General features: G+C 38.1%; 1 protein-coding gene across 6 annotated transcripts in view; it reads left to right on the plus strand.

Moving 5' to 3' along the window:
* Positions 1-25,070, plus strand: part of LOC126335175 (uncharacterized) — a 224,843-nt gene that overhangs the window by 77,228 nt on the left and 122,545 nt on the right. For all 6 annotated transcript variants that reach the window (XM_049998169.1, XM_049998163.1, XM_049998165.1 and 3 more), the window contains 2 exons: positions 13,270-13,454; positions 23,896-24,019. In XM_049998169.1, the coding sequence (XP_049854126.1) occupies positions 13,270-13,454; positions 23,896-24,019 (309 nt within the window). The remainder of the gene's footprint in view (positions 1-13,269; positions 13,455-23,895; positions 24,020-25,070) is intronic.

The raw sequence follows: 25,070 nt of genomic DNA on the forward strand, positions 1-25,070 counted from the left end.
AAGAGCAGTTTGATGGAATGGACAGTGTCTTGAAAGGAGGATATAAGATGAACATCAACAAAAGCAAAACAAGGATAATGGAATGTAGCCGAATTAAGTCGGGTGATGCTGAGGGTATTATATTAGGAAATGAGACACTTAAAGTAGTAAAGGAGTTTTGCTATTTGGGGAGCAAAATAACTGATGATAGTCGAAGCAGAGACGATATAAAATGTAGACTGGCAATGGCAAGGAAATCGTTTCTGAAGAAGAGAAATTTGTTAACATTGAGTATAGATTTAAGTGTCAGGAAGTCGCTTCTGAAAGTATTTGTATGGAGTGTAGCCATGTATGGATGTGAACCATGGACAATAAATAGTTTGGACAGGAAGAGAATAGAAGCTTTCGAAATGTGGTGCTACAGAAGAATGCTGAAGATTAGATGGGTAGATCACATAACTAATGAGGAGGTATTGAATAGAATTGGGACAAGAGGAGTTTGTGGCACAACTTGACGAGAAGAAGGGACTGGTTGGTAGGACATGTTCTGACGCGTCAAGGGATTGGAGGGCAGCGTGGAGGGTAAAAATCGTAGAGGGAGACCAAGAGATGAATACACTAAGCAGGTTCAGAAGGATGTAGGTTGCAGTAGGTACTGGGAGATGAAGAAACTTGCACAGGATAGAGTAGCATGGAGAGCTGCATCAAACCAACCTCAGGACTGAAGACCACAACAACAACAACAAGGATTTTCCTAATAATCTTTCATTCTTCTTTTTGTAGATTTTGTAGTACCATATTGTTATGGATTGACAAGATTTCTGCTGCGTATAGCACCTCGGGTTTAATGACAGTGCTGTAGTTATATATAGACACACACAATCGTATTGACCAACTAGGATCATGTTAACAACTTCAGTTCCTCTTCTTCCTTTGTTGTTGTCTTGTATTTATCCAATATTCCCTCATTTTCTCCCCATGAAGTCTCTTCCTTTGTTCCGCCCATGTTGTTTCTTTTTTTCCTTCTGCTTTGAAAGCCTTCCAAATTTAGTATTTTATTTTTAAAATGGTTTCTTTCTGCTATTTCTGATTCTTTGATGTTGTTTCTTTCTAGACCTTTCTTTACTTCTGTAATCTATGCAATTGTTGATTTCTTCTTCCAAAAATAGGGAGTATTTGTTTTGTTAGTGTATTTCCATCCATTCGGTAGAGGTGTCCGAAAAAGGTTAATCTTTGTTTGGCCATTACTTCAGATGTTGTTGTTGTTGTGGTCTTCAATCCTGAGACTGGTTTGATGCAGCTCTCCATGCTACTCTATCCTGTGCAAGCTTCTTCATCTCCCAGTACCTACTGCAACCTACATCCTTCTGAATCTGCTTAGTGTATTCATCTCTTGGTCTCCCTCTACGATGTTTACCCTCCAGGCGGCCCTCCAATACTAAATTGGTAATCCCTTGATGCCTCAGAACATGTCCAACCATCCGATCCCTTCTTCTTGTTAAGCTGTGCCACAAACTTCTCTTCTCCCCAATCCTATTCAATACTTCCTCATTAGTTATGTGATGTACCCATCTAATCTTCAGCATTCTTCTGTAGCATCACATTTCGAAAGTTTCTATTCTCTTCTTGTCCAAACTATTTATCATCCATGTTTCACTTCCATACATGGCAACACTCCATACAAATACTTTCAGAAATGTCTTCCTGACACTTAAATCAATACTCGATGTTAACAAATTTCTCTTCTTCAGAAACGCTTTCCTTGCCATTGCCAGTCCACATTTTATATCCTCTCTACTTCGACCATCATCAGTTATTTTGCTCCCCAAATAGCAAACTCCTTTACTACTTTAAGTGTCTCATTTCCTAATCTAATTCCCTCAGCATCACCCGACTTAATTCGACTACATTCCGTTATCCTTGTTTTGCTTTTGTTGATGTTCATCTTATATCTTCCTTTCAAGACACTATCCATTCCGTTCAACTGCTCTTCCGAGTTCATTGATGTCTCCGACAGAATTACAATGTCATCGGCAAACCTTAAGGTTTTTATTTCTTCTCCATGGATTTTAATACCTACTCCGAATTTTTCTTTTGTTTCCTTTACTGCTTGCTCAATATACAGATTGAGCAACATCGGGGAGAGGCTACAACCCTGTCTCACTCCCTTCCCAACCATACTTCCCATACTTCAGATATTTTCTCTATATTTTTGTAGATCTCCTCATTACTTCTTATTTTCCAATCATCTGCAATTTTTATTGCACCCATTATTTTTGTATTAATCCTTCTTTCCAGTACCTCTAGTCTGTCCATCTTATAGTTCTTCGTTAGACATTCAGATCCATATAAACATTCTGCTCATACCACTTTCGTGTATTGCTTTAGTTTTGTTTTTCTAGATATACATTTCTTGTTGTAAATATTTTTGGTCAAACCATATGCTCTTTACATTTTGTTAAATCTTACATCTGTTGCAGATTTTTCTAGTCCATTGTGTTGTATAGTCTCTCCAAGATATTTAAATTTATTTACTCACTCTATTTTACCTGTTTGTGTTTCTATGAATTTTGGCGCATTTGTTATATTTTTCATTTTTACAGCTGAAATTTTGAGAACAGTTCTGTCTGCTATTTTCCCAGAAGGTTTATCGGAAAAACTGCTCCTGTCAGGTTTTCTGAAAGTATTGCAAAATCATCTGCAGAAGCCAATCAGGTTACCTTGATCCCATTTGTTTTCCTTCCCAGAGTTGATTGTTCAATTTTGTGATTTTTTAGCTCCAAATTCCAGATCCTTACAATTTTTTCTAGAACACAATTAAACAGTAAAGTTGATTTTATTTCAAATGGCTGAGATACTTCCCCCATAAATTTAACTTTAGATATTGTACCTGTTAGTGTTTCATGAATTATATTTGCTAATTTTGATTTAACACCAAATTGTCTAATGACCTTATCTATTGTTTCTCTCTCTATACAATCTAATGCTTTCTTGAAATCAATAAATGACACTATTATTGGTTTTTTGGTGAATTACTGACTTTAAGTTAAAAATTTGTTCTACACAGGATCTTCCCTTTCGAAAACCAACCTGATATTCTCCCAGTTGTTTGTCTAAAGTATCTACCACTCTGTTCAGGAGAATTTTTGATAATATTTTGTATGCCACTGGTAGAAGTGACACTCCTTTGTAATTATTGACATTTTGTTTGTCTGCCTTTTTATGTAGCAAGTGGATTAATGCTATTTTCCATTCAACTGAAATCTTTTCAGTTTTTCAAATGTCCTCAAGAAGCAGTTGTAGGTCTTTTATGATTTTTGGTTCTGACCACTTCAATAATTCTGCTGTAATTAGTCGTCACCACTTGATTTATTGTTCTTGAGCGTTTTGATGCCTTCATGAATTTCTAACTCTGTTGGTGTGAAATCGTCCTCTAGATTTTGAGGTGTCACTGGGAATTCCAATTTATCTGTTGAAACTGAACAGTTTAACAGCTTTGCAAAAAAAATTTGCGAAAATTTCACAATTTTCCTTGTTGTTTAATCCCATTTTGCCATTTTCATCTTTGAAACAAATACTTGCTGCCTGATATCCTTAAGTATGTGTTTAAAAGTTTGGTAAAAATTTCTAGTATTATTTTTGGTGAAATTTTCTTCTATTTCAGTAAGCTGAGAATTTTCAAAGTTTCTTTTGATTTTCAGGATTATTTTTTATGTTTTTTATCTTTGTTGTCTAATTTTTTCAAGGTTTTCCTCTTTTTTTCAAAATCTCCATTTTCTCTATTTTTGAGCACTTTGTGTTAGTGCTTCTTCACACTCCTCATTCCACCATATCTTCTTTTTATCCTTGGCCTATCCTAAAGTTTTCTCTGCTGCTTGAGTTATTTGCATCAGGAGTTCACGTCAATCACCTTCTTTACTTGTCTCAATTTCTTCTCTAATTTTTTCTATATTTTCTTTTGTAATATTAGCTGTAGTGGTGTTGAATCTGATCACCTTCTTGGTCACCTTTTTTGTTTTAGATGGGAGAAATTTTATTTCAATCTTAGAGAGATAATGACCTGAGTCGAATTCCCTATTTCTGACTATTTTAACATTCATAATTTCCGCAATATACCTTTTAGACATGGCTACGTGATCCAGATGAAATTCTCCTAGGTTTGGATTTGGATGTCTCCAAGTTTTGGCCTTTCTTGGTAGTTTGCAGGAATGTGTGGTCATGAGTTTTAACTGGAACATTTTACACATATTGATCAGTCTTTCACCATTTCTGTTTGTTCTTGAGTGTGCTGGATACTCACCTACAATAGTCGTAAATTTCTTTTCTCTCTGAATTTGCGCATTGAAGTCAACAAGAAGTTTTTAACATTCTTTGTAGGTATGATAGAAATTTCAGATTCTAAAAGATCCCAGAATTGATTTACTTTCTCCAGATTTCTTGTTGTCTGCATTTATAAGTGCATGACAGTTTATGAGGGTCTAACTTTTATTCTTGTGCTTTATTGTTAACATGGATATTCTTTCTGAATTTGATCTAAATTCCGCTACACTGTCTACGATTTTTTTGTTTATGAAAAATGCTGTTCCAAACATCGGCTTGTTTTCCATTATTCTCACTGCTGGTTTCCCTTTATAAATTCTGCAATGTTGTGTATCAACTACATTCTCATCTAAGAATCATGTTTCCTGGACTGCTATAATTTGTATATCAATCTTCTGCAGAAATAATTCTAATTCTTTTTGTTTCCCAATTTTTAGACGAGAATTTACTTTTAATGTTCCAAAGTAGTACTTCTTCTTGAACTGAAACTTGGTAGGCTTTTCAATATATTCCATCTCTTCATCATCACAAATGCTGCGATTCCCCAGAACCCTAGGCCCCATTGCATAACATGATGTAATGGTGGATTCCTTATCAGAGTTACCACCTGAGGTAGAGCATCTATTGTGCAAACTTTCTATTTTGTGACTTAAAGCTGTAAAAAGTAAAGAGTAGGGAATTCAAAGTCATCCCTGAATTCCCAAAGTAAGACCACTTTGTTAGCCTGGAATATTACTTATTCAACCGCCACTAATATGTGGAACAGACACTGTTGGGGTACCACCACTAACATGTGAACCGTCATGTCCCTGTCCACTTTGGCCTTGGATAAGAGGCCGCCTTTTCCGCCAGCTCCCCTGTACCGAACTCCATCTTCTCTGCCTTTGCTGCCATTGAGGTTTATTATTATTATTATTATTATTATTATTATTATTATTAGTGTTATTCAGGGTGTATACACTCCGGCAGAAAGCTGGAAAAACCTGGGAATTTTCTAGAATACCAGGAATTTTTCATTGGTTTAGTCTTTGGTTAAATTTTTGTAATTTTGACTGGTAAGACCTGATAAACAGCAAATGTGTCAAAGGCTTTAGGATGAAAACCATGGAATACTTAATAACAGCAAACTGCTTCCGATGAGCATGACATCACAACTTGTGACGTTCGCCTGCTTTATTTCATTGTTGATTGTACTCGGTGTCGACATACTATGTTGCTATACTGGCAAAAAAATAGAGGATGGAAGTTCAACACTTAACTACTTTAAATGATGTAGCCAACAGGTGCACATTCACGTTTCACAGTTCTTTACTTTTACTGTTCACAACCCCCCAACAATACACAGTTGTATGGCCAGTGCAACTTTTGATAAGCCTCATGAATAGTTTGCAGGCAAACATCAACATACTGCTACAATAGTTTACTGTTGAACATCTATGAGCAGTAAAAACCTAACCAAACATTTCACAGTCTTTCAAATAAATTGAACAGACACTGTCATTGCTTTAACACGTGGCCTATTAATGTAACACTTATTTCACAGTTGATGCATTGTTGTTGTTCTAACCAACACAGGTTTCTTGGCTGAAACTCGGCCATTGACTGACTGTCTCGGGACCAAAAATTGAGCCCCTTTTATATCCTCACAATAACAGGCACTGCAACTACATATTGTTCAGTTTTTAATTTACAGAAATTACAATTAAAACTCAACTCCTTCAGTTAACTGCATACATTGAAAGATTGCATCATCTTAAAAGTTTCTTCTAGTGCAAGGGTTAAGCTATATTATTTGTTTAAATAATGAAATAATGTTAAGCAAAAAATACTTTTGACAAAACTGTTAATTACTTTGGAATTAATTAAGGGCTGGCTTTGCTAAGATGTTTTAGAATAGTTCCAAGTAGAACCTTTAATTAGTTGTTCCTCCAAATTTTTATAGTTAGTACAGAATTTATATTTGTTTGTACATCAACAATAGAATTTAAGTTACGAAATAATTACTGATTTCACCCTATAACAAAAGATACTAACTAGGAATAGTCAAAATAAATTAGAAAATCAATTACATACACAAAACTAAGCACAAAATTACATCTGGTGTTATATTCTTTAAAACTGAGGGTCGTCCTTTCTCTTTTTGGATATGCAGATTACACTCATATATGTTAGTACTTGCAAAAATGAATTTTAAGGAGGCAGATGGCAAAACAAGAGGGAAGTAAAAATATCCCAACTTGCTTCATCACAAACTGTTTACATTAAGTTCGTTTTGAGCAGTTGCCTGCAGTCTTGTGCGCATGCTCAGTTGAGTTGCGTATGAGCAGTGCCTTCTCCCGCTTCTGGCTCCTTGTAGTGTGGCTACAGCAGTAGCAAGAAGCAGTCATCCTAAACAGAAAATTGTTTTTGACATGCCCAAGCTGCCAGATTTGCGCATGCGCAGAGCAGTCTGGTTTTAAGTGGGGAGGGGGTTTAGTGAACCGTGTTTATGTGTAGTCATTTTGCTGTTTCCTGATGTCATGTTTTCTCTTTGTTTGCAATTCATAAGTCAAATGAAAACAAAATGGATTTCTGTGGCTGGGAGCTATCAAGTGAATTAAAATACATGCACATTATTACAGAATGCTGTTATTAGTTTCAGGTTTCTGATTTTATTTTATTTCCACATTTTTGGCAGTCAAGCATTAATCACCTTGCACAACAGTGAAGTAATTTTTGTTGGCTTGCTAAATAAATGTAGCTTTTATTAATCTTAAGATGCAGTCAATTTATAAGAAATGAATTGTTTCATTCTTCATTCTTGGCTAGTTTCAACTGTTCACTGAATTGTAGGTGGTAATTTGTGTCTTCTGGCATGTATGGTATTATGCCATAATAAAGAATCAAACACGAGACAATACAGTACTCCAAGAAAATTTGCATCCTGCAAAGTGCACTGAAAGGCTTAATAACAGGTTGGAGCTTACTTCATTGTGAATCTGGACATATGAATGTGTCCTTTAAGCTGAATTATGCATTTTATTATGGTTTACAAAATTCATATCCTCTTGGAGTATCCTCTGATGTCCTATTTCTTTTATAATGTTGTATATGATACCTTAATGCTATACGTGTACGAACATATGGGCTTCCTACATCGTCATAGTTGCCCATGTGCACGGATGCCTGTATTTTGGCACTCTCTGGCAGCTGCTGAAACGAACCGATATCTAAGAGATCACGGGAAAATTTTGCGAATGGTTCTTCGAAAAGTGTTATTTTCAAAGGAAATTCTCTTTTACACAAGATGAGCTCTGTTACATGTGAGAATGTGAAATGTATTTCTTAAATCAAAGACTGTTTCACTCTCATTTAAAACTTAAAACTTCGGGATCAGCCACGTAGAATAATTTTGAGCCCAGAAGAGGAGACATTGATGTCAGTGTTTAAAATTTTACTCGCACATTTGTGTGATGTTTCTTAAAGTGTTACACACGCTGAAAAGATCAATGTTATATGTGAAAGCTTAACTTTTCTTGTAGCTTATTAATCTTCAAGACGAGTATTATATGTGAAGGCATAGCTTTTCTTGTAGCTGCACTATGCACATTAATTTAAACCATTAACTTTTCATATTTGTGTGTTCATGCTACTTAACAGTCATGTTGCTGTTGGCTGACTACTACATCATGTGTGCTATGATCTTAATATCTGCTGTTATTTGGTGACAAGATCAGGTGAGGTGAGCTATGATTGGCTGACAATAGCGCATTGTGTTCTCTGTTTCAATGCTTCAGAAACTTAGGTGCTATGTTTGATGGAATTCGAATTCATACTTTCGTAATACGAAAATATGCAGGATACATGTTAATGCACATCAGAGATCTTTTGAAAATGTGTTTCTTCCGCCCCGCCTCTCCTGCCGAGTTTCATTTTCTAAGTGCTGTGAAGTTCTTTCTGGTGTACCTTTACCATTCAAAAGATTGATGTTTTTGTAGTTCTGAGGGAAAGTACACTGTCACTTATCATGGTAAACATGTATTTTCACCTTGGAAGAAGTGTATTTTCACGTGCGAAAAAGAGGGTTTTTAGCCGGGAGATCCAGGAAAAACCTGGAATTTTTTTTTTTCTTGTCTGCGTATACACCCTGTTATAAGTATTATCCTTTTTATATTGTTTGGATACATTCAACAACTTAGAATTCTTTGAAGTATTACCTCTTTGTAACAATATGTTTTTGTCAGCATAGTGTCCTTGCATCATAAGCTTTCTGGAACTTCTCAGATGGGAGATATTCAGGGTAGCCATTGAAGTAGCTTGCACCTTGTCTAGTCTACCAACTTGAGGCACATTCTTGTGAGGGACCCTTTTGACCCAAGGGGGCAAGTTGGGACTGTACAGTGGCTGCAACACCATTGTCGCACTGATCCAGATCAGTTAGGTGATGACAACAAAGGTGGTGTGAACCAGCATGTTGTTGTGATGCAATTTCCACAAGGTGCGGAACTCCTTTTGGATGTAAGCAACCCTATCAGTCAGTCTCTGGAACATTTCCTTGTAAAATTGGGTGTTGACTTTCTGGTCAGGGGGTATGAATTCATGGTGCACTACCCCCGGCACAAAAAAAAAAAAAAAGAGCATTTTACTTCCCATGGACTTGCTCATTCAGGCCTTCTTCTGGTGTGGCGACAATGATGTGTGCTCTTCTGCTCTCTACCTCTTTGACTGCGGATTGTACTGAAAGACCCATGAATCATCTGTGGTGATCACTTTGTCCAGGAAATTGGGATCATCTTCGCAGAGTTTTTATGAGTTCTTCACACACTTCCACTCAGTGTTGCTTTGGTGCATCAGTCAAAACTGTGAGAACAAGTTCTGCACAAAACTTTTGCATGATCAAGTCTTCCAATACAGTTCATGAACAACTGTTTTCTGCGAGTCCAATAATTCCAACACCAAACCAACAATCATTTGACGGTCTGAACTCAGCAGTTGGTGCATACGGGTCACACAGGCGTCAGTTTGTGATGTTGACAGTTGTCCTGTTAGGTCTTGTCGACAACTTCTGCCTGACCCTCTCAAAATGCAATCGTCTCGAAATGTTTCCAGTGGCACCTTGTTGAGCTTCACACAAATCTTTATGATGTAGTGTTATTCTAAAGTTTTATTCATCCTAAGTTTGACGTGGCCACTATGTAGAGGTTCACGAAAGAACCTGTATTAACCTTCCAAGACTACATAGTCAATTGAGTGACCTACCACTGGAAAGTTAAGGGTCTTCCCCTTTGTCACCAACTGGTCCAACCACTGTGTGACATACAGTTGCATCACAAAAAAATGTGACACATCACTTTCCAGAACACAACTTGTCTTATATGTGCACCTGCATTAGATGTAAAATGAGGAAGTGGAAAAAAAAAGGTTGTTCTTGAGAGCAGAAAATGTGCAGATGGATGAGACTCCAACATGCTTCATCTTGAGGTCTGTGTTTTATAAAGTGCTGTTGATATTTGTTTAGTTGTAGGTTGAGAGTTGTTTTCAGCTCTGTCCAGCAGAATTTCAGAAAATGCTTAATGTGACCATCTTCCAAATGACTAAACTGAAGTCTTTGCTGTCATAAAATTCTTTATTTTGATTAGTTTATCACTAACAAAAATTAATGAGAAGTTGGTAAAGGTTAATAATGAATCTTCTACTTTGTGTTCAGCAGTTAGGGCGTTATTGAGTTCAAATCCAGCTGTAAGTCTCTTAAAGACATCTTGAGACGAGAATTTCAGGTGAAAATGTCTGGACACAATACGTGCTGTGCATATGTATGTGCATTTGAATGGTTTAGCAAGTATGATTGTGAACCAAAAACCAAATATGTATCACAATAGGGAAAAAAATGAACACCAGTTTTACTTTCAGACCACTTCAAAGTTCAATCATATCTGGCAGCAGATGGACCAAAGACAACAAAACAGGAAAATAACATATGTGAAACAATCAATTGTCAAGAAGAGAAATGTTGACATCTGAAAATATCTCCATGGCTACCACAAGGAGTATGGTAAAACCTACATAGGAAACATGGAAACCTGGACATTAAAGATGGTACAGAAGAAATTGCTGAAGGATTTTAGTATATGGTACTGGCATCCCCACTTAAAAATATTACTGTGAGAAGGAACAGTACAGTCAGCCATTTGTTCAACACACTAACTATTACACCACCTTGATACAAGGAATAATATAGGACAAAGTAAAGGAGAAACATACGACAGGAGTAGATGGACACTGTAAAAGATGAGATAGTGTAGAAGAAAATGAGAAACTCGATTCAGAGAAGAAGAATTGCAAGACTACCACTCTTGAAATCAAGGAGGAGGAGCAGACAATGTCAAAGACTATGATGAGGGTGGTGATGATGCTACAGTGTGCAGTGGTCATGAGCAAAGGGAACAAACATGCTATTATTGATGTGCCCAGGTAACAAGAAACAATTGTACTTTTATTAAGTCTAGTTTTCTTGGATATACTGTCCTTATTACTTGGTTCAAACTGAAAAACAATCACTAATATCGCACTGGAGTGTTCTTACACAAGTGAAGCCCACGAGACCGTGGGTGTCAGAGAGTGATAGGCTGCTTAACAATGAATTGAAGATAGTGCAATGAGGCACCAAGCTCGAGGGTAGTGAAGGGGAAGTCCAGTGAGATGGTAAGCCTGAGTATGGGTTGGAACAAGCTCCAGTTAGATGGGAGCTCAAGGACAATTGAGATGAGATCCAGTGAGGCTATGGCTCGAGGACATTTAAAGTCCATGGATACTGTCGTGAGATACTCCTCATTGGCTCAGTGATCTGAACTCCAATTGATGAGCTGCTAGACGCAGCCGGCTTTAACGTGGAGTGTGAACTGAGTGCAGAGTGGTCGGATGGCAGACTAAATATCCACCTGGCAGAATGATACTTCCTTCACACTCCAGGAGCATGCGATTCACAGAAGCAAAGTAGTGCCTCATTTACCATGAGGGGCTTTGATTTTATTTAAATCTCCAAGTGTTGTACTAGTTTTGCAATAGAACATTACTTACTATGTCTTTATATCTTTCTTGTGTCATAATACCATAAATTGTACAATTGGAAAATCCAGGTGGAATAACGGCAGTATTAGGAAAAGGATAGGTTTCTTCTTACCATATAGTTGAGTCAGAGACATGCACAACAAAAAGACTGCTACACACACACACACACACACATAAAATAGAAAGAAACTTCCACATGGGAAAAATATATTAAAAACAAAGATTCCAAGACTTACCAAGCGGGTAAGCGCCGGTAGATAGGCACAATAAAACACAAACACACACACAGAATTTCTAGCTTTAACAACCGACGGTTGCTTCTTCAGGAAAGAGGGAAGGAGAGGGAAAGACGAAAGGATGTGGGTTTTAAGGGAGAGAGTAAGGAGTCATTCCAATCCCATGAGCGGAAAGACTTCCCTTAGGGGGAAAAAAGGTGTGTCTGTGTATGTGCGTGTGTGTGTGTGTGTGCGAGTGTACACCTGTCCTTTTTCCCCCCTAAGGGAAGTCTTTCCGCTCACGGGATTGGAATGACTCCTTACCCTCTCCCTTAAAACCCACATCCTTTCGTCTTTCCCTCTCCTTCCCTCTTTCCTGAAGAAGCAACCGTCGGTTGCGAAAGCTAGAAATTCTGTGTGTGTGTTTGTGTTTTATTGTGCCTCTCTACCGGCGCAAGCGGGAAAGCGCCGGTAGACAGGCACAATAAATAAAACACACACACAGAATTTCAGCTTTCATTGAGTATAATTAGGCAGGATAAAATGTATGGTAGATTACGGAAAAAGGGAAGATGAATATAAAGTGAAACTACTTGTACAAACAAAAAGAGAAAGTAAGATGATAGAAAAGATTTTGAAATGCAACAGAGACAATAACAAAAGTAATTGTTGGGTTCAAATTAATGATGTAAATAAAATAGGAAGAAACTTCCACATAGGAAAAATATATTAAAAACAAAGATTCCAAGACTTACCAAGCGGGAAAGCGTCGGTAGATAGGCACAATGAATAAAACACACAACCACACACACAGAATTTCGAGCTTTCACAACCGGCGGCTGCTTCGTCAGGAAAGAGGGAAGGAAAAGGAAAGATGCAAGGATGTGGGTTTTATGGGAGAGGGTAAGGAGTCATTCCAATCCCGGGAGCGGAAAGACTTACCTCAGGGGGTAAAAAGGATAGTTATATACTCGCGCGCGCACACACACACACACACACACACACACACACACACACACACACGTCCATCCATACATACACAGACACCTGGTCTGTCTTGGTGTCTGTTTATGTATGGATGGACATGTGTGTGTGTTGTGTGTGTGTGTGTGTGTGTGTGTGTGTGTGTGTGTGTGTGTGTGTGTGTGTGTGCGTGCGCGCGCGCGCGAGTATATACCTATCCTTTTTTCCCCCTGAGGTAAGTCTTTCCGCTCCCGGGATTGGAATGACTCCTTACCCTCTCCCTTAAAACCCACATCCTTGCATCTTTCCTTTTCCTTCCCTCTTTCCTGACGAAGCAGCCGCCGGTTGCGAAAGCTCGAAATTCTGTGTGTGTGTTTGTGTGTTTTATTCATTGTGCCTATCCACCGGCGCTTTCCCGCTTGGTAAGTCTCGGAATCTTTGTTAAGCATAACACACCCACCCACACACACACACACACACACACACACACACACACACACACACACACACACACACACACATATGACCATTGTGTGTGTTGGCTACACTAGAAGAAGGCCTTTTGGTCCAAAGCTCAGATGTTTAGCAGTTTTTTTGCTGTCCCTGACTGCAGCTCAACATCTCCTCTATATGGTGAGTAGCAGTCTAGCCTTTTCATAATATTACCATAATATTTCATATTATCATAAATTATTTTATTCTATCAGGAATCCATCAGTGAACACATTATTATGAATGTCCACAGACAACGGCACTGTTGCTCCAACACGAAAAAGCAAGACTGCCAAATGGAGACTTGTACCAAATGTGTCTGACAGCACCACTTCGTTCACCACAGGCTGCATTGGAACAGCATGCAGCCGGCCAACTCAGGTCTCTTCTTTCAGCTCTTCCTGCACATGAATCTGCAGAGGACTTAGAAATGGATGAGTAAGCATATCAGCTGGAGATGACAGTTGTATGAACCTTTTTTAATCTTTCATCCTGTAAGGTTTCAAAGTACTGTGCAATACAACAATCACAAAAATTTTAAAAAATGTGGAGGTATACAACTGCAGCCCATCCTTAGGTATTATTTCCCTGTGTTGTATTCCTCTTAGTCCAGAATTATGATACTGATTTAGTACTGTTCAGGAGAGCTGTGTAATCCATAGTTTTATGGATTTTTTGTGGGAGCACTGCATAAAAGGCTCTCTTCTTTGCTTGAGTATTAATCCTAATGTTTCCAGAATGAGGTACTGGCAGAAGTAAAGCTGTGAGGACAGGGCATGAGTTGTGCTTTGGTAGCTCAGTTGGTAGAGCACTTGCCCACAAAAGGCAAAGGTCCCGAGTTCGAGTCTCGGTTCGGCACACAGTTTTAATCTGCCAGGAAGTTTCATTCCTAATGTTATTTTAATTTTGGTGGTCATTAGCCCAGGTGGCACAGTAAACATGACACAGGGAGGGAGGCTTGTTAGCCCTATACAGGAAATAAATCCTGACACAGCTAACAAGTCAGCAGTTTTTATCTCTGCATTGAAGCCTTCTCTACACCAAGTATTGAATACATGTTACCTCATTTATTTGAACCTCGACTAAATTTGGAATTCCATGTGCTCCATAACATTTGATTGCATTGTTATATGATGATTCTGACTTTGTTCATTGTGCAGATTAGAGCTCAGGCTACTTCCAGTTATAAAATTTGTTCTGTATAGCATTTTCAGCTATCGGCTTGAAGTTAATTTAAGTTCCTACAGAATATGTGGTTCGAGATATTGACCTACCTATTAGTGTCATGCTGATAGATATCCTAATGTGGTGATGTGCTTGCCCTCCCACCCCCATACCCCTTTTGGTCTTGTTGCTGCAAGAATTAAAATAAATTCACAAATAATTATCAATGTGAAGAAAAGAATATCTTTCTTAAAATGCCTTGGATAAAGCAAATGTGTTAATTATCTGTGCAAAACTGTCATGTAATGCTCATGCAGCATCTTAGCTTGGCTATGGGTGTGTGGAGTGGTAGATCTGTATGAAACAAGGAAGCCTGTCAGAACCCCACTCAGAGGTCACTGTCTTTTTTATCAGCTGCTCCTTTTCTGAGTTTAATACAGGGTGAGGAGGACTGATGGTCAAAAGGGTTGTAATGTTCTTTTGGCAAAAGAAATAAAACTCACTCAAAGGCGAGCTGTGGGCCAGTGTTGGATACAATGGTATGTGTGGTACTCCTTCAATGCTGAAGATCATTGTTAGCACCTGGAATTTAAGTGCTGATATCACTGATAACATCTGGACAACATACGGGAAAGTAGAGAGAATTTTCACGAACATTAACTGTGCAGCTTCCTTGAATGGACCTAGAAAATTGAGTGGTTTCTTGCACTTCTTTGGCAGCCTCACCAACCCTTTCATCTACACCACCACCCAGTATCTCCAATGTAGTAACTTGTGGATGTGAGGCTGGAGTGAAGTCAGGATCACAACCCAGAACTGTGGCTTTTTTCTGGCTAATGGAAGTTCTCCCTCACTGATGTTCAGACAGTGGTACATCAAGAAATAGGTCCTGCATACTAGTTTTGTAACACTGAACAGGTGCTGCAGTCAACCAAAGCATGCAAAACGTGCTACTTTGTGGAGTGTCAGCATGGGGTAAATGTTGAATATGTCCATAATATTTTCATCAAACTGGAAACAAAGTGTCTCTTGCGTATTAAACTTGTGATCAACATTTGTCTATAGATGCAACAGGGCATTGATGTTAGTGTGTTGAGCAGTAGTTCCTCAAAAACAGTGCCCAAAGCAGTGATAGTTACGCCACCTTATACGTGTGGCACACTCAGGTGATGAAAGAGTAGCTTCTTGTCCATGACAAAGTGGAAATATTTTCTATTTGAGAGTGTGGTGACTGTTCCCACAGCTGTGAAACTCTATATGTAAACTGAAGGGGGTGCCTGCTATCAACTGCAGTGGGACATTAAGCGGCACCAGCGGTGAAGAGCGAAAATGTATACTTGACCGGGATCCAAACCCGGGATCTCCTACTTACTAGGCAGGTACGGTAACCACTGTGCCATCCAAGACACAGTGTTATCGCAACTGAATGGACTACCTCAGTGTACCTCACGGCCAATTCACACTCTCACCAACTGTGGATAGGTGGCACTCAGTGAGAATGTGAATCGGCCGTAAGACATACCAACATAGCCTGTGCAGTTGCGATAATGCTGTGTCCCAGATGATGCATTTGTTACTACACCTACCTAATAAGCAGGAACTCCTGGGTTCAAATCTTGGTCTGGTACACGTTTTCACTTGGCGCCACTGATGCTGGAAATATTTCTGTATAGGAAAATGTGGGAACTCTCAATATTTTTTTAAAAACTGATTGAGGGTGAAGTGTTAAGTCTCAAGCTATGGGTTGTCACTGAGTCAATAGCTTCAGTAATGATCTGTCACCCTAATGCTCTTCATGGTAACTCTTACCTTGAATCTTTATTATGGCTGTCTTTTTGTAGTTTCTTGAAGCTATGGATCTGGTATGCATTGCCCTTAATTGCCCTTACATAACATCATTTGGTGAACAGATCTCATATTTATTAGAACAACGCCTCTGATCCAAATCCCAGAACAGAAGAGAATAACATGTCTCTTTAGCTTCTTTCAACTATTTCTGACAGGCTCATTCGGGGTGAGGGGGGGGGGGGGGGGGGGGGGGCAAACTGGGGTATCTGCCTCGGGCGGAAATTTCAGGGAGCACCAAGTACCTTCATCCAGTCTATCAATTATTCATATGATTTTGAAATTCATCCCTGTTGGTTTCTGAACATTTTTGAACACATTCTAAGTTTATTTCTGAGCAAGTCATAAGTTGATTTTTGAATGTGCGCATAGTGTAGGCCTGTGTGATGTCTCTGCCAGGAGAGTCCCCGTCGTGTCTAGAAATAAAAAAAACTTTACCGCAGACAAAACAGGACGGGGCTATATGAGCTGAGCCGAATAAACCTGAACAGGTGAATGCCAATCGCTGTTTGTTTATGTAGTTGATTGGGTGTGCAAATGATCAGTATTCTTACAATTACTTGCGAAATCCATAGGTTCAGACTATCAGAGTGAGAATAAATGACTAACAGGAATTAACGGTAAGAAAGATTACACATTAATCTTCTTGGTGTATCCAAGAAAATAAAATTTTGAAAGAAACTTTTTTCACAGATTGCTACACTACTAAGGGCCAGTTGTACAGTGCCTGGTTAGCAGCTGCTTAAGTTCTGTTCTCGGAATAATGTGGGAAACATGTTGTACCCTCCGCCACACACCGTCAGGTGGCTTGCGGAGTATGGATGTAGATGTATTAACACATAAGAACACCTGACCGAAGAATAGATGTGGGAGGGATATATAAACGGGTGGTTTTTTTTTTTTGGGGGGGGGGGGGGGGAGAGTAAAGTTAACTGGAGAATAAGTTTTGACAGTAGAAGGAATAGCTACAGAATTAGTTATGACAAGATTGTTTCTTAGAACAAGGAAGAAAGGAGAAGAAACAGGGACATCACACAAATTATACGTTAGTGTATGGCAATTCCAATTTTATATAAATATTTCATACTGCTGCCTATCAGTCTCATTCTTGAGAAACTGTGGCGTATGAATGATATGTGAACCTGTTTTCTAACATAAAACTTTTTGATTGTAGTGGGCCTAATGGGCATTTGATATTGGTACTCCGTGAATTATATTCTGTCGTTTACTTATGTAAATGAGGAAAATATAAATGACCATTTGTATCAAAACAGTCTTGCTTATTTTGTGTGTATTACAACTACTGCAGTATTAGAAAGACCTGTTTCATTTTATCTAGCAGACAGTAACAAAATAGCTGTAATCAAATCGAGAATACACACCAGTCTTGGATACTATTCGCACTAACAGCTTTCTCAGTATTAGACAGTAACATTTCGATTTTTCATGTAGCAAAATGTTTCATGAACTTTGATGGGTAATAGTCTCTTTCGCAGAAAGGAAAGCATGCTGTGTAAAGCTCTAGCAAGATTAGAGAGAAAAAATGCTTGGATCTAAGTATTGAAGAAATATGTTCCATCTTGCTTATCTCTTCTTTACTGGTTTTATGTTTCCTATATTTAATTTTATGTCACACCAAAAGGGTTCTCTCTCTCTTTTTGTTAAAAAGGGGGCCTAGGATGTCAATCCAGCTGACTGGGAGCAGGAGAGGAACCACAGGATGTTTTAATTTCAACTGTGCTGAATATAGATTTGATGGCTTCCATTACAAAATATACATGTTTGAATACCACAAAATGAAATACAATGATGTGCAATAGAAGAATGCTGTGTGAAGAGGCATGGTACTGCACTTTGGCACTTAAGACCAATCCACACAGTTCCGAAGACTGTAAGAGCTAACAAGTGCAAGAATTATCACACAGTCAGCTTAACAGCTCATGCATCCAAGTTGCTGACAAGAATAATATGCAGAAGAATGGAAAAGAAATTTGAGGTGTGTTGGACGACGATCAGTTTGGCTTTAGGACAGTTAAAGGCACCAGAGAGGCAATTCTGATGTTGCAGTTGATAATGAAAGCAAAGGAAAATTGACACATGTTCATAGGATTTGTCACTCAAAAGATATTCAGAAATTCTGAGAAAAATGGGGGTAAGCTACAGAGAGAGATGTGTAATATATAATGTGTACAAGGGCCAAGAGGGAATAATAAAAATGGATGACCAACAACATAGTGTTCAGATCAAAAAAGGTGTAAGACAGGGATGTAGTCTTTTGCCCCTACTGTTCAATCTGTACATCGAAAAAGCAATGATGGAAATAAGAGAAAGGTTCAGGAATGGGATCAAAAATTCAAGGTGAAAGGATACCAGTGATACGAGTCACTGATGACATTGCTATTCTTAGTGAAAATGATGAAGAAGAATTACATGATCTGCTGAATGGAGTGAACAGTCTATTGAGTACACAATATGGATTGAGAGTAAATCAAAGAAAGATTAAGGTGATGAGAAATAGCAGACATGAGAAGAGCGAGAAACTCAACACCAGGATTGATGGTCGTGAAATAGATGAAGTTATGGAATTCTGATACCTAGGCAGCAAAATAACCAGTGACAGACAGAGTAAGGAGGACATGAAAAGCAGACTAGCACTGGCAAAAAGGGCATTACTAGCCAAGAGAAGTCTACTGGTATCAAAAATAGGTCTTAATTTGAGGGAAAAATTTCTGAGAATGTATGTTTGGCGCACAGTAATGGTAGTGAAACATGGACTGTAGAGGAAGACAGGCATTAGAATAAGTCCAGCAAACAATTGAGGGCATGGGTTGCAACTGCTACTCTGAGGTGAAGAGTTTCACACAGGAGAGGAATTCGTGGTGGGCCGCAGCAAACCAGTCGGAAGACTGATGACCCCAAAGAAAAAAGAGAGAGAGACCAAGAAACATGTCTGACATGCCCTTGAAAATGTTTTATATATCAAACTCTTAAGAAAGATTTGCACCACATATTAACATATTTTTGACATTTTTTTTAATGTCCTATCCCAAACATTGGGGGGGGGGGGGGGGGGGGGGGCAGTATCAGCTATTTGCCTCGGTTTCGAAATATCGTAGATCTGCGGCTGGTTTCTGAGCATTGTCATTGTAGATAGCTTTCTTGTTCTCTGCCTTCCAAAACACCACCAAGCCATGACACAAAAGCATAAGCAACCCCTTCACATGAGGTGGAGACATCCAATCTCTGTCATGCCTTGGTGATGTTTTGTGCTCACACGTCTTGCTCTGACTCTCTACATTAATCATACCAGTGCATGCACAGTGGAAAGTTCTCTACATGTTAACAACTTAAATAACATTTTTTACAAAAAATATCTTTCGCCTGACTGTGACAAAGAGATAGATCAATATGTTACACTACTAAGGGTGTGATATGTGTGTAGTACTTGTTGTAAATTTGCCATAGTAATTTATCTTGCTCAAGAGCTGCTGAAGCTCCTTAAAAATTTTGGACTCAGTGATAATGTCAATAATTTCAACCTGGCAGACATAGGCCGGAGACAATCTTTACTCAGTATATTGCAGGGCATGGAACACTCAGTTGGAAAAGATTACACTTATTTAATTTTCATTTGAGACACTGAGTCTAAGTCTCTTAAATAATTGTTTTTAAACTGTTGAGATGTTGCTGTATTGTAGATCTAGTGACTGTAATGTCACCTAGATAGTTTGCAGCTTATACTTACTTATGTATGCATTTATTTCACCTGTGAAGATTTAAGCCTTTAGATCCTCTCTTACATATAACCAGACATCTGCACTGATTGACATTATAATGCGAATAGTACATTAATAGTACATATTGATAATAATAGTAATAATAATGATAGTAGATATAGTAATTATTATATGGAATTTCAGGTATGTCAGTCTTGTCAACATTGTGTTAAACAATTTCCTCATTATGTTCTCGCTGAATGTAGGTAATCACTCCTAACAGAAATATTTCATGGTAGTACACAAGGAATCATATGTAACAGAAAATGACTTGTCAGAGGAAAAACAAGAAATAATAGGGTATGGTTTATAGATGAGATGGAAGAGGAAAAAACAGAAATAAATGGCAATGAGAAACATGCTGGATCACTATTGGACAGAAGGAAAACAGCTAGAATATGCCAATAATAAAGGCTAAAGCAATAATCTTCTCTTGAATGTAAATTGGTTTTGCATAATTTGCAAGGTACTGGGTAGTATATTCTAGAGTAGTACATCTGAAATGGAGAAGGAGATAGAGAAAATTTTAGTGTTATGTATAGGTGCAACCAAGGTGCTGGATTATCTGATCTATGCATTTCTGGAATGATGATAGATGTGATGTGTAAGAGAGGTATTGAGGACACATATGACTAAGAAACTGATGAAGTAACTATACTAAGTATTTTACAAATATTGTCACTTTGTAAGCACAATCAAGTCCAAATTGGAATGCAGGGTCATCAGTGATGTATGACAGTTAGCACTGTTTGTTACAGATACCAGTATAAAGACAGAACAAAACTGCCTCCTGGATGGAGACTGGTGCTGTTTACACACTCATTGAATATTGCAAAATATGTAAACATTACAAACATAAGAAATTTTCAGAGCCTTCCAGAAATCATCATCATCATTTGGTTATCTGCCTTGCAGTTGGCTTATATTTAATAGCTGTCTATGCTTCTCTTCATGCCTTCCCTCCTTGCAGCCTACCGACATCATCCAGCATCTTGTTTTTTCTTCTGTCCTTCCCTTTCTATCCCAGAATAAAACCTTCAGTTGGTTCTACTAGAAGGCAATCTTGTCTCAAATTATGGTCTTTTCCAGTTTAGCTCCCTGTTCTTCAGTATAATCAACATCCTCCGATCTTCTCATCTCTTCTCAGTACCTCCTCACTCCTTAGTTCTTCTGTCCAGGTGATCATCTTCTTTCTGCACTGTATCAATACTTCACAAGGTTCAGTTCTCCCCTCATCCTACTTTCACAAAGGTACATGTGTCTCTTCCGAACAAGGCCACACCCCATATCAGACGTTTCACTAATCGCTTCCTCAATTTTTCACTCAAACTGCTAGCTAAGATATTTTCTGCTTTTAAAGTGCCACTTTTGACATCACCATTCTGACTTTGATGTCCTGTTCATAATGCCTAATCCAACTTCCCAAATACTTAAACGCTCTTGCCTTTCCTGTGGTTTCTGGCCCTAATTTATACATCTCTCTTCTTTTTCTTTAAGTCTGTAACCACGTGCTTCATTTTCCTTTTGTTTATTTTCATACTTTATGCTACACAGGCTCCATTCAGGTCATTTAGCATTTGAATCAGTGCCTCTTCATTTTCTGCAAGAATCACCATGTCATTTCTGAATCTTATGCATTCTGTTTTTCATTCATCTGTTCTGATCCTTGTTTCCCATCCAAACAACTTTTTACTATTTCCTCCAAATGTTAAAATTGGATTGCTGAGGGACAACAATTCTATCTAATCCCTCTCCTGATCTTGCTGTTTTCCAATGTCTCCTGATACAATCTGTCTTCTCTTCTTCCACTTTACTCCCTTCCTTTCCTCAGGATGTCCATCATCTTATCCCACATCACTCTGTCAAAGACCTTTTCTAGATCTATGAAGCCACAAATACGTCTTTACTCTTTTCTGTATATCTTTCACCAGTAGTCCTCATAAGTCCCCTTCTGAAATCATATTTGCTACTCTCAAAATGCTCCTTTCAATGTTATGTACAGCTTTCTATTCAGAACTCAAACTTACTTTTGCTGCCTGTGATATTAAGCTGATAGTACTGTGTTCTTCACACTTTTTAGAATTCCTACTCTTTGATATGCAACTATTGTGGATACAAGAAAGTCCTCCAACCTTTTCCTTTGTTGTAGATGTTATTGCAAGGGACTTCAACTGCTTGTCACCTGTTTGCCTTATGAATTGTTTCCTTGATGCTCCAACATCAGGTGATCTGGGATTCATGAAGATTCTAGACAAAACCAAATTCAGGTATCACTGTCCAGGACTCTACCAATCCATTAGATACTATGTGAGTCACTGAAAAAAATACCAGCAAAGGAAACACATGTTGCTGTTTGTCTCTGATGCATCCAATACCAATTCTGCCTGCAGTAGCACCATTCCACCAGCTTGGAATTGACCTTTTGAGAAGGTTACCAAAATCAACCAAAGGAAATCAGTGGATAGTGGTCTGTACTGACTACCTCACTCACTGTGATGTCACCAATGTGATGCCAACTGCCAAAATTGCTGGTAAGCATCGAATACATCTGGCCCGCTGATAACTTTGCCAGTAACTCTTGTGTATGCAGAACAGGATAAACATGTATGTCAGATGGAGTGTTGATAGATGCTTTAAAGCCACTGTAAGTTATGTTTCAAAGCATTACACTGATTACGGTGTACTGTATTACCAGATGATGTTTAGCTGCCTCTGAAAGCAGTGAGCCAGTACACCAGTATGTTTCAGCAGAAGCTTCTGTAGGCACTTAAAAATCCAAGACTATTTTAGTGAGCAGTGGGATCATCAGTTTGAGTGAAGTTTTGGGGTTAACTGATGGCATCAACCTGATGTTGTACAATGATGTGCGTGGGTGGCTTTGCCAGATAGTGATCACATGCCCACAATTGCTTCAAACAAAACACATAGGTTTGTGCCATGGCCTGTTGTGCTGGGTTTTACCGCACAAACCCTCAGTGCAGGGTTTGGTAGTTATCTCAGTTTCCAACCACATGATGCTGTAGTTTTGCCTAAACCAATATTGAAGAGGAATTTCCAACCAGCTGGCTTACTTGCACCTTTGTGTAATGTTCCCACTGAATTTGCAAATTGTGACATTGCCTTATCATCAGTTATGTTAGTGACAGATTCATATTGTGCAGCTAATGAGTCAATGTCTAGTGCACATTGTCTCACCGATGCACTTCAAATGACAGCTTTGAGAAGAACCTTGTTTAGGATCAGACTTTCTAAGAGCACTAGCTTAAACTTCCTGGTCAGGACATAGATGCACAACTACATTCTGAATTAAAGATTTGACATAAAATGTGTCACACAGTTATCACAGAAAATTACACTGTTTATTAGAACACTGTAGGTCAACTAACCAAGTTTTATATGGCTTTAATACTGCTTAATACAAGCAGCAACTACATGTGTTTGCATCTTGAAATCAATGGAGAACAAACAACAAAAGATTTTTAACAGTTATCTACTAGCTTCTATTTCCCAATCCAGCAGTAAATGTAACTACTAGAAGGCAATAATAAAGCAGAATGAACATGAGTATCAGAAATGCTACTAACCTTCCAAAGCAGCAGAACCTGTTAAAGATTAGTGTTCCAGGTTCATCAAACACTGATATCATTGGTTCTGAGACTGCGGGCATAGGTGTTAGTGTTATTGAAGCTGCCAGCAGAGCATTTTCCCTTTCTGCTATGCCCTTCAGCAGTCACTGCTATTTCTGTAGTATCTCAAACAGTATCTGAATTTGCCATTGTTGTTTGCTCTTACTTTGCAGCTACTGCTACAGCTGCCAAAGACAAAACTCTTTAACAACATAAGAGGTGTGTGTTGTAGTTCTTACTCCATGTTTGTAGTAATTCCTATTTCTGTTTTCTGTCCAGGTGTTGTATCAATAAAGCAAAGTTATGTACAGCTTATGTGTTATGTATGTCAACTGATCTGTTGATGTTCCCTCCTACAAGAGTTTACTGTACTATTGGTGTTGTAACTCTAACAGTGAGTGCATAACGAATTAACATCCCATTCAAAATCTGTGTAATACTGATAATGTACATTTTTTTTTATTACAGTGTGACAATGGATGTAGAGGGAATAACAGAGGAAAGTGTACGGTTGATGTACAGTGTAATTAAACAACAACCAGACTGGACAGGTAGTACAGCTCCAAAATCATTAAGCAAATTTTTATCTGCAGTAAGTATTCATTTCTAGATCAGATCATTTTGAATGCTTGTTGGCTTTGTGTGGCCAATTACTTGGTGCAGTCCTAGAACTAGGATTTTTGTGATCTAAAAATAGCAATAATATGCACAAATGTATGCTGTTATGACTAAAAATTTACAAAAATATGCACAACAGCATAAAGAATATGACCTAACAATGTCAAAATGAGGTAAAATTTCTGTTGCAAATTAATCAATAAGTCAATTTATGATAAAGAACTAAGTAATTCAGAATGAAATACATATGAGAAGCAAGCTAAACTGTGGAATTTAATGTTGTTGTACCATTACTTTTTATTAATGTTATCAGAACATAGTTAATGTGTGATGTGTTTTTTTGTACATCCTTATTTTTACTCCAGTTTATGAGCTCCAAATTGCGTATACAATGAATACCTTGTGAAAATTTTCAAATAAAAAAGATTTCCTGTTGTCAGCTTACATAGCCTTGTACCTAGAAAAAACTTTTTTCTACTTGAGCTGAGACAAGAAGAGCGTATTTAAATTGGACAGTATCATTTGGATCTACATCTAAATGATTAAGAGAGAACTTTTCACCTAACAAAATCATTAAAATGGAACACTATGTGTACTTATCATTTTTTTCTAAAAGTTTTTCCATTTTATTTGTCACTTCTCTTTCCACTTTATTACAAAAAGCTTATAATTTATTCAGTTTTTTTTTCACTTTTTCTATCTGCTTCTCTATTTGCACTTCTAATTTCTCCAAAATAGTTATGCCTGTGGAAATAAATCCAAAATTTGATTTTATGTGTGAAAGTTTGCCTGATGGACATTAATTCTTTGTCTAATCTGACTGAAGTGGCTTCACTGCTGTTGAATATATCAATTATGATTTTCAGAACACTGAAGTTCCACCAGTAATAGTTGCAGGTATCAATCCAGGACCCTGTCTTGTTAAATATGAGATGGTGATAAGGAAATATCTGTAGCTATCAACTTAAATTGTGCACGTGAAGGGATTTAAAAAAATACTTATTTGGCACAACCAATAAATTTGT

This window comes from Schistocerca gregaria, chromosome 2, assembly GCF_023897955.1.
Source record: "Schistocerca gregaria isolate iqSchGreg1 chromosome 2, iqSchGreg1.2, whole genome shotgun sequence".
In the NCBI taxonomy this organism is placed as follows: Eukaryota; Metazoa; Arthropoda; class Insecta; order Orthoptera; family Acrididae; genus Schistocerca; species Schistocerca gregaria.